Source organism: Neolamprologus multifasciatus, chromosome 4, assembly GCF_963576455.1.
Source record: "Neolamprologus multifasciatus chromosome 4, fNeoMul1.2, whole genome shotgun sequence".
Classification (NCBI taxonomy): Eukaryota; Metazoa; Chordata; class Actinopteri; order Cichliformes; family Cichlidae; genus Neolamprologus; species Neolamprologus multifasciatus.
The window spans coordinates 5,520,340-5,531,045 of NC_140442.1; the positions used below are offsets into that span (position 1 = coordinate 5,520,340).

Genomic DNA, 10,706 nt, shown 5'->3' on the forward strand with positions numbered 1-10,706 from the left:
GTAATGAATGGATGTCCCTGTTTTTTCTTGTGTAAAGTGTGATGCTTCGTTGTTCAGGATACGCCTGACTAACGGAAAAACTGGTTTCCATGTGTCAGCGAAGTGCAATGGGTCCTCCAGGTGGCGCCAGTGTTGCCAACTCCTCAGTAAGGAAAATCGCTATTGGCTGTCCTAAAAGTCGCTAGAAGTCGCTAAATGACGTCATCACCTAATTTGCATAATTGGTCATGCTAATGTAATTGTAACCTACGTTGTTGGAGAGAGAAATAACATCGTGGAAGAGACATAAAGTGAGTAAAAAACGTCCTAAATGCATTTAGAGTTTATTTAGAACTACAAATTAAATTTCTTTTAGCAATTATTGTTTTTTTTAATGTCACAATTCCAACCCTGCTCCTTTACCCGGGCTTGGACCGACAAAAGTGACTCGAAATAGGCACTCTGGTGGAGTTACTTTGTGTGTGTGAGTTTATAAGTAGTTTTAAACCTTGTGATCCACAAAACAGCATAAGAGTAAAAGAGTAAAAGAAGAACTGACTGCGTTACAGCACCCGCTGCTGGATGAGAGTAAAAGCAATATGGGCTTTCACGACTTTTTTAGCGACTTTTTTTTTTAGAAAAAAAGTCGCTAGGGGGTCTGAAAACTCGCTAAATATAGCGACAAAGTCGCTAAGTTGGCAACACTGGGTGGCGCCAAAGCAACGGTAGCGACAGCGGGGGGCGGGCCCAAGCGAGTCCATTCCTGATCAGTCCGGATCTACAAATCATGCGCACAAGCCTGCGGTTATGATACGCCCATGACTGCGCGTTCATGATTATGAAGTCGACGTGCACAGCTTGTAACCTGCACTGTAAAGCGAGCTAAGCTGCCTCCAATAAGATGTTTACGGGTTATCCACGGTGGAGCACCCGAACAATCAGACGAAGCACGGCAGAATGGTGTAGCTCTTAACTGATATGGGTGAAGACACCTGTGTGTTTCCCGGTGTTGTGCCAAAGTAGGTATCCCCGACAGAATTTGTTTCCCCTGTGCTGGGAGCACGCAAGAAGTACTGATGTTTTCATTTTGTGAAAAATTTGTATCGTTACATTACCATTCAGTTTGAGGGTTACAACAGAAAATTATATATTTATTGCTCACGGGTGTCAGGTGGGATTATTTTAATAAACCATTAACATTTTGGCTGATAACTATTTTTATTCTCCTGTAACTTTACTATATAAAGAGCTAAATCCTCCAAAGTTTCAGGAGTAATGCGTCATAATAAGAAGTGTTTGTGAACAAAAAATCAGCAATGTGGGATACTGTTTGTCCGTGATTTACACAGGGGGAACATATTGTGGCAGGGTCAGCCTGATATTATTTGTATCCCACTATAACTTCGTTGTATAAAGAGCTAACATCTCAAAAATGTCAGGAGTAGTTAGTCATTATAAGAAGTGTTTGTAAACTAAAAATCAACAATGTGGGATACTATTTGTCCGTGATTTGGACAGTCCAGCGTGTGCTTCCGACGCAGGGGAAACAAATTCTGTCGGGGATACCTAGTTTGGCACGACACCGGCAACGCTCATAGCTAAAGCAGAGGTGAGAAACGTCGCTTGTAAACAGCTAGCTAGCTAGTGACTCAGATAATGTGCAGTGAAACGCAGGTGGCTGACAGCACATTTCAGATAGGTTTGCTTCAGTGATTGTGATCACATTTAATCATCATGAAAGGCAGCTGTTCCTCCTCTTATCTATCTGGACTTCAGATGTTTTAATTTGATTACAACCAAAGTCAGCTAACTTAAGTGAGGAAAAGAACACAATGTCCCAGCACGCGATGTCTTCGTGCATCCGCTGTGTTGTGCAGCAGTTTTTTTTGTTTTGTTTTGTTTGCAGAGAAGCATGTAATCTGCAGTTTCTCATGTTCTGTCAGCACATGTGAAATGTTTATCTGGCGTCAGACGTGACAATTATCCATGCAGCATTGTGTAAGAGAGATTAAAGAGGGAGAAGGAGCTGTTGAGCTGCATGTGTGTTGTGGACACTTGGTGGAAGGAGACTTGGCCAGACAAAGAAGCTTATTGGGAAGACCAAGACTGAGGGCTATTCTTGTCACTCTAAACTATAATAAAGTTCAGCCAAGGAAGCAGAGGTCAACTACACAGTAAGGAAGTTTTCACAGTGAAGTGCATGTTTTCTTTAACTTTATTTTGTTTAAACAAAGTTGTCTGGGTTTTTTTTTTTTCTGCAACATGCTCCATCATTTAGGAGTGGGCAAGAAGGCGAGGCATGCGTGTTATAGATAAGTTATCATAATGCTTTAACAACTCCACCTACTGTAGACTCACCCTTCCTACTCACATACTTGCTTTTTTTGCACTTAAATGTGTGTCAAATAGAAATGATGAACGGGGTCTTAACAATGAACTGAAATACTGTCAATAACAGTGCTTTTCCTCCTCCAGATGTTCCACTTCCTTTAAGTTGTTTCTTTTTATCATCATATAAATAAGCCAAAAAAAAACCTGGCTTCCAGTTTTGTCTGGTTTATATTTCTTAATTTCCTTAAATTCAAGCTTCTCAGAGTGAATTCTGAGCATTATATGACAGTTTAACTCTTCGTAATGCATGGAGATGAATACAAAGTCTGTGAAACTTGAAAAGACTTTTAAAAAGGGTTTTAGTGACAGTAATTTGAAGGCTCTCAGGAGCAGGAGTCACACACTAGGAATTGTGATCTAAGCGGATACTGATCCAACTGCAAACTCAGTGTGTGGTTACTGATCCTTTGAGTCACTGACACTCCTTCCTTACAGTTTTACATAATAGGGAGATAGTGTTGTGTAAAATGGTAAGGCAGCTCTGTCAAGTTTAGTTAATATACACCTCGTGTTATCTCAGTTTACATTCTCACACATGTGTAATTATACTTTTAAATTTCACATTTAGATTTGCTTTTTTAGCTTTTTGACCCAAGTTTTTATTGTCTGAAAACTTTTAGTTGTAGTTTATTTTTCAAGATGGGTATTACAACATAACTACACTATTCTTGACTCCAGAACTGCAAGGATTAGACAGGTTAATGAATAACAACTATTAAATTAATCTCAAACTGCTGCTGATAATTGATCAATTAGTTTGAGTATATTTTTAAAATTTCAGCATTTATAGAGTGAGTGTAGAGCAAGACCATGTTTGAACCACTACAATTTTTTTAAGGGTGGAGAGCATTTTTTTTTAAAGCTATGGTTTTAAATATTAATGTGATTGAAACCTTGTTGTGACACGCTGTTTCTCTTGGTCTTGACAGGTTGGCAGGATGGGCGAGCGAGGCGTCAGTGGCCCCGTGGCTGCGATCTCTCCAGTGCAGCAGATGCTGGCCTCTGGCACTGGAGCCCTCATCACATCTCTGTTTGGTGAGAAAGAAACAAAGGCTGGAGTTGTTCTCTGTGTCTTAGCATTGGCACTCAGTTAATTGTTTATCAGCTCATGTGTGGTTGTGATAACTAAATTCATTCTTGTGTTTGCAGTCACGCCACTAGACGTTGTGAAGATCAGGCTGCAGGCTCAGCAGACACCATTCCACCAAGGTAGGACCTCTTGTTCTTTTGTGGTTTACTGAGTTTGCTTTTAACATGTTTTACTGTGATGCTTTGCTCTTAACATTAACCCCACTAAACCTGACCTCCTGTGTGTGTGCTCTGTCCTTCGTTTCATAGCTTCAGCGTCTTTTTCTGCTCCGTGGGATGGTGTCTCACGTCATTCCAAGTGTAAGTATTTGCCCCGCCGTTGCTAACACTCGATCGGATGTAGCTTAGCATACCTGGTTTTGTGCTTTAAAAACAAATGTCTTCTGGTAGTGAAAACAGAAAGTTCCCCTTAAGTAAATACATTCATGTTTTTCTTTTAGACTTTATTTGAAAGGTTTCTCGGTCATCGGCATTAAATAAACAGGCAGAGGCAAGGACAGGACTATGTTATTTACAGAGCAGCTGTGCAGCCATTGCTCTTGCCTATATTATTAATGACATATCTCTCCTGTGTGAAGGCTGGTGTGACTCAGTTTAGGAAACGCTTGTAGCTTCACATTGCTATTGTGAGATGTGCTAATTTTGTTTTTTAATCATAGTTGTTTTTTGTTTGTTTGTCTTTTTAACCCTTTAAAACCGGTCGGAGCGGGCACGCTCTGTTTTGCGTAACTATTTTTAAATCCCGGTAGCTCTGCAACCACGTAAGCTAGCGCAATAATTTTTTTTGCATATGAAACCGGAGGAGTTGTACTTACATCTTATGCCATCAGCTTGTCCTCGGTCACAGTTTCCTTCCACATATAGCTTTGCAAAAACTGCATAAAAAGCGCTTGCAGCAACAAAAACATAATATTCCAGAAACACGCTTTGCCGATCCGATCAGCTGTTCATAACACTTCCTACGGTGGAATAGACGTCAGCGCGAACTTTTGCATGTCCGCCATTACCTGCCCGAAACCGGAAGTGACGTCATTTTCGCGGAAATGTAGTTATTTTTTTTACCATATAGCCTCATGAGCCTATACTGGTGTTTTTAAAACTTATCTCTGACTTTATGACTTTCTGTGTCGTTTCTGGGATGCTTAGGACTCATATTGCACTGCTGGAAATAGTTTATTTTGATGCATATGCTGCTTTTTTGCAAATTTGCACTATAATATTTATTTTCGTTTTTCCTGCAGTGTATAAAAATTGGTGTATTTCAAAAATAAAACTATGAAGACACTCAAAATAAATTTCCTGTGGTAGGAAACTATTTTGTGCAACTTTTTTGTATTTACAGTTTTGAGGGATAAGCCTCTTAAATTTCTCTAACTAGAAATATATGTTAAAAAAACAAAAACGATTTAAAAAATTTTTTGTAGTTTATTGCACTTTTTTGCAATTTATGTAATTACTATGCACTTAATGCAGACATATTATTAAAATTTAGGTTGTAATGGTTGTATTGATGTATAGCAACTTGAAATGCTCCCAAAAATGTCTCCACAGCATGTAAAAATATAATATAAGCTCTGGCGGACTTGGTTCTATGGTAGGTCTTAAAGGGTTAATAGCTAATAATCTGAGTGTGGTTTTCTCTTCCTCTGACCACCTCATGTTCCTCCTCACAGGGAAGTGTTTCCTGTATTGTAATGGGCTGATGGATCACATCTACGTCTGTCAGAATAGAACCAGTTGCACCAGCTGGTACAAAAAGCCGACTCAGTTCAGCGGGACTCTTGTGAGTAGTCATGCATTAGTGGCTTTGTTTTTCCTACAATTGGTTTACAATTAACATCATATAAGCTCTCTTTTTTTGTTTTTTGTTTGTGCGACAGGATGCATTTGTGAAAATCACTCGCCATGAAGGTCTTCGGTCTCTGTGGAGCGGGCTACCACCAACTTTGTGAGTAACATCTGGTAAAGTTTCAGTACTCGTAGAATAGACACAGAACTGAAGTGTAAGGAGACCTAAATTCAGAATTAAATTTCTTAAACTTTAAGTATGTACAGTTTTATTTTGAAAGAGTGTAGTATTTGGAGCATTGCACTGAATGTGCATAGCTTCAACTGAATTAAATATCACTGAGTTTTAGAGAAAAGGAAACCGGGAGTGTCTTGGAGAAAAGAGAATAAATTAAAAAAACAAAAATAAATAGCAGAACTTGGTCTAATAAAGTACTTCCTTGCGCTAAAGCTGCATTTTAGTACATCTGACAGCTCAGTCTCATTCTAGTAAAAAATTTGCATATTATTATAATATTATGAGAACTTTCCATTGATATGGCACAAAGTGTACAGTTCCTCTGTTTGAAACCTTTGTTTGTTTATGTTAACAGGGTGATGGCAGTACCTGCCACTGTCATTTACTTCACCTGCTACGACCAGTTGCGGGACTTCCTGAGATTCGGTGTGGGTCTTCAGGGCAGTCATGTCCCTCTTGTTGCTGGGGGTCTTGCCAGATGTAAGTGCATGGAATAAAACAAAAGCTCCCCACACAGAAATCACAGCAAAGTACTGACAGTGCTCTTTAAGTGAAACCTTTGTGTCTGTTTTGCAGTGGGAGCCGTGACAGTGATTTGCCCACTGGAACTGGTCAGGACCAAGATGCAGTCCCGTCAGCTGTCCTACAGCGAGCTGCGGACATGTATCCGCTCTGCTGTGGCCCAGAATGGACTTCTGTCCCTGTGGAGGGGCTGGGGACCCACCGTTCTCAGAGATGTACCCTTTTCAGGTGAGACACATCATGTTGATTACGCTTATCATGCCAGTGCGTAGGGATGGGTATTGATAAGATTTTCACGATTCCGATTCTTTATCGATTCTCTTATTGATTTTTAAAAACGAGAACACTAAGGTCGATTAGCTTAGAACTTTGTTTTATATCTTCTCTTTGAACAAGATAGAAATTTAGGAGTAACATGGCCTTACAAACCCAACAGTGAGATCTTAAGAGATCCACAGCCTACGGCTCTTCAATGGGGTGTCACAGGGTCCCCAGGAAAAAAAATTGTAAATGTAAAATAAATATTCTTCTGTAGCAATAACAAAGTATAACATAAATTATTCTGTAGCAATTACACAAGAATATCCAGTAATGTCCCTGCCTACAATTAAACACATTCACTTACCGAAAATCGGGGCATCTGCTGTGGCAAATGGGTGCAAACCTTTTACCACAAACTGAGTCACTGCTCGGTGACATTCGTCTATCCTGGCCTGAAAGGAGACGCTACCGGTAGACTGTAGCGACAACTGCCAGCATCTGAGCCAGACTTTGTCTGTCTCTCTCATCATGGTCACCTAAATGCACAGTAATGGCAGGTTTTGTAAGAAGGCAGATCACGCTAACATAATATGCACTGTTAGTTGATTATTTACCTGCCGCATTAACGGGAGAGGACGTGCAAACGTTACCGCTGCTGCTGGGTTGAGATTCACGAGTCCGGAGCAGAATTACAAACACGACATTCATTTAAGGTCATCGTGTGTTTTGTGAGCAAATGCTTTTGCATATTCGTAGTGTTTCCTCCCTTAAACAAAATATCTACTTTGCAAGTATTGCAAGTTGCCCTGTTGTCATCCGTTCTCGTAAAGTATAACCAAACTTTTGAGCGTTTGAGCTGCTTAGGTACCATGTTTCCTGCCAGGTAAATGACGCTCCGCACGTGGTAACGTCATTCGGGGCGACTGGAATCGATAAGGGAATCGTTTGCAAAAATGGCAAACAATTCCAAATGGCAAACAGTGGGAACCGGTTCTTAACAAGAACTGGTTTTGGATACCCATCCCTACCAGTGCGCCACAGAAACTTGTCTAACCACACCTGCAGCATTGTTATTTGATACCTTCCGTCTGTTCTAAACAGACATCTTTTTGTTAAAATAGGACTCTTTCCTTGTTGTCAACCATGAAACTCTTCCAGAAGCCTCATAACCATAAGCTTATGAAGCTCACTGCCATAAATCATAAATTAGCTCCACGGATTTGACAAGGAGAACATTTATCCTAGACCCTCGATTTAGTTAATCTCCCATAATAACCTCGAACCCTTTTCGCCTTGAAAATCTTATAGAGGGCCCTTGGTAACAAAATAGGTGTAGCATTGTGCTTAATTTTTACTGCACCGCATTTGAGCTGCAGAATAGATTTTATCTTTACCAGTATTTATTGACTGTAAGGTTTCAATTTCCACTTCATTTAACTATTTTGATAAGGAGGAAGTAAAAACGTCAATTTATGCTGCTCTTTGTCCTGGTAATTGGGACACGGAGAGCGATTGTCTTCCATAAATTCTCTAGCGTGCTGCTGATGTTTGGAGTTCTTTCTTTTGAGTTTGCAGCCAAGAGGAGCTCGTACTGGTCAAAGTTAAGTGTTGGTTAATTTCAGAGAATTTCTAAATGTATAAATCCACAGAAGAGCAGCTGAAAAGACAGTAGTTTGACTCTAATGTGGACCAAAGTAACAAATTACCAATCTCTGTGTTTGCAGCTTTGTACTGGTTTAACTATGAAATGGTGAAGGCCCGGCTTTGTGAACAGTCTGAAGTTCCTCAGGCCAACTTCTCTATCAGCTTTACTGCAGGAGCTGTTTCTGGAGCAGTGAGTACTCTGCACACCTGCCCTTTGTTACAGTTGTTAAGCATGTTAAATGTTAGGATATCTGACACCTGTACTGATATCACTGAAGCAGAGTTAGTTTCTGCTTGAACCCAAATGATAATAAACTTTAAAAAATGTGCCGCTATGGAAAACAGTGCTTTCTTTTGCTCACCTACTGCGATTACTGTGCTCATAAATGTATGTGAATGACTTTATAACACTAAAGCACCTGATACCAAAGCCTGAGAGACTGCATTGGATAACTTGGGGGAATCAGACTTGTGAATAATAGTTTCCTTTCAAGTGCAGCTAACATCTACTGCAATTCATGAAAAAAGAACTTTTAATCATGGTGGAAATCCATGTAACATGCACTAATGTCTGCAATACTGCACTATTGTTTTTTCTTTATGGACTGATCTTTGTGCAGAAACATTAAGAGTCTGAAACTCTACAGATCCATTGTTTAAGGGAATAAAAATAAAAGTTGAACTTTGCTGCCTGTAAAACATTCATGCAGATGTGTATCTAACTTCAATAACTCCTTTTGTGATGGCTCTTACTGCCCAGTAAACCAATCATTGCTGAGTAAATGTTTCCTGTGTAGCCCTGAACTAAACTGGCACTTAGTCATATTGCATATAGCACAGTTTATGACTCTTTCCATCTGCTGTGTTTAGATCGCTGCAATCCTGACGCTGCCCTTCGATGTTGTGAAGACTCGCAGACAGATCCAGCTGGGAGAGATGGACACTTTGGGAGGTCTGCACATGACATACATTCATGATGTAGGCACTTATGTTGTGTGAAATTTACATACTGATGTTCTTCTTATGCCCTCTAGTTTCTGTGAAGAGAACGTCATCCACCTGGCACATCATGAAGGAAATACGGGCCAAGTTGGGCTACAGGGGCCTTTTTGCAGGTACACATTTATCCGATTGTATGCCAATTGAAACGTATAATGTGTGCTTTGCTTAAAAATAACATGTTTATTTTCCCCAGGTTTCATGCCCAGGGTGATCAAAGTGGCCCCAGCCTGCGCTATTATGATAAGCAGCTATGAGTTTGGAAAGGCCTTCTTCCAAAAGATGAACCTTGATCGAGAGCAGCTGGCATTGTGAAGGCTGTCACTGTGCCGCTGGTTGTTTGTCACAGCAAAACATGCAGAGACTAATTCAGGACAGGTCTGAAGAGTCAGCCCATTTGTGGAGATCTCTTTTTTTGCAGATCCACCCACCTCACCACTTACCCCGCATCCCTGGACACAATAAGGAGCCTGAATCCCAGGCAGAGATTTTCTGGGACCACAAACTTTGTGTGATTAATGGAGTAAAGTTTAAAGATAGAAACGTTGTTTAGTGGTTATGTAAAGGAACATGTACCAAATCATTGTAGTCTTATTGTGCTCTCATTTTTCCAATGAAACGGAGGAAATGGGGAGTAAATCTCAGTGAAGACCCTGAACCTGCTCACCTGCTATCCAGGACAGTGGGGGAGGGAAACCTTAATGACTGCATCCTTATCGGGTGAAAGGAAAATGTTCCTTTTCCTGCACTTTGGATTGTGTGACAGACTGCATGGTGTCTACAGGCCTGAAGACTTCCTGTCAATGTAAAGCATGACAATTTTGACATTTATCTGCTGTGTAGATGAGTAAATGATATGGTTCGTATGCTGGATAGATTCGGAGCACTCTTACGTTTGCAAAATAAGTGCTGTGAAATGAAATCATAAAAAAGCAACTTAAGCTTCTTTTTAAAAAAATGTTTGTAAATGAAGAAAGCCATACTGTGAGTTCTCAAGGATAACCTTACATTAGTTTGGCTAAATTGAAGCAAGCCTTATTGGAATAAATAATACAATTATTCCAATTACGTGACATAATCTTCTGTGAAAACCACTGCAGCAAACTTCAAAAAAGTCACAGATGTCACCAAGAAATGTTGGGAGACTTGTTACAAAAAGCAATAACAAAAAGGAGAAAATCTCCTCTGGTCATAAAAGTTTTGGACTTCTTATCTGCAACGAGCAAAAACACTGGGTCATGAAACAAAATATTTCTGCCTTAAATTGCAAGCTAAATGTGATTGTGTGTCCTTTGTGTGTTTTCTTTTTTGTATGTGCGAAATCTGAAGGTGGCTTCATCTTTATGCAATGAGTGACTTATTTCCTATGACTAGTGGTAAATGACCACTATTTAATAAAATTTCACTTATGCGTTAAGTTATGTTGGCTCACTATTTATTAGATTACCCAATGGGCACACACATTGATTTGGGATAAAAGTAATTTTCCTTTTAAATCACCAAACAGAAAGTTTGAAATCTTTGGCTGATTATCTGGATGCTCTTGTCCTGTCCCTAGCATCTGTTACACCAGTCCTCTGCATGTCCTCATATTCCCATGAACCTCCAAGGTTTTATTCTTTTCCTGGCAGCTCCATTTTCAGGATCCTTTGTCTAGTATCTACTATCCCTCCTCTGTAAATGTCCAAAGCACCTCAAACCATTTGACTTGAGCTCCCCCTCTGATGTACTCATTTATAATCTTCATTCTGGTCACTGCTGATGAAAATCATAAAGTCTTCTGCTCTGCTGCCTG

General features: G+C 40.0%; 1 protein-coding gene across 3 annotated transcripts; it reads left to right on the forward strand.

Moving 5' to 3' along the window:
- Positions 1-755: 755 nt before the first annotated feature.
- slc25a39 (solute carrier family 25 member 39) lies at positions 756-10,332 on the forward strand. Of its 3 annotated transcripts, XM_085155780.1 has the most exons (13): positions 758-982; positions 1,562-1,588; positions 3,300-3,405; positions 3,520-3,579; positions 3,709-3,759; positions 5,133-5,242; positions 5,340-5,407; positions 5,841-5,965; positions 6,062-6,235; positions 7,993-8,102; positions 8,783-8,864; positions 8,947-9,027; positions 9,108-10,332. In XM_085155780.1, exons 3-13 carry the CDS (start codon positions 3,309-3,311, stop codon positions 9,224-9,226), a joined length of 1,077 nt encoding a protein of 358 aa, XP_085011906.1. In that variant the 5' UTR covers positions 758-982; positions 1,562-1,588; positions 3,300-3,308; the 3' UTR covers positions 9,227-10,332. The 3 variants fall into 3 exon arrangements, with proteins under 3 accessions (XP_085011908.1, XP_085011906.1, XP_085011907.1); XM_085155782.1 differs by lacking the exon at positions 3,709-3,759 and having other exon boundaries at positions 756-982; XM_085155781.1 differs by lacking the exons at positions 758-982; positions 1,562-1,588 and adding an exon at positions 1,595-2,153.
- The last annotated feature ends 374 nt before the right edge of the window (positions 10,333-10,706 follow it).

Coding starts and splice junctions, on each gene's coding strand:
- slc25a39 (XM_085155780.1), top strand. CDS start 3,309: ATGGGCGAGCGAGGCGTCAGTGGCCCCGTGGCTGCGATCTCTCCAGTG. Junction 5,966..6,061: donor TGCTGGGGGTCTTGCCAGAT/GTAAGTGCATGG, acceptor TCTGTTTTGCAG/TGGGAGCCGTGACAGTGATT. Junction 6,236..7,992: donor CAGAGATGTACCCTTTTCAG/GTGAGACACATC, acceptor CTGTGTTTGCAG/CTTTGTACTGGTTTAACTAT.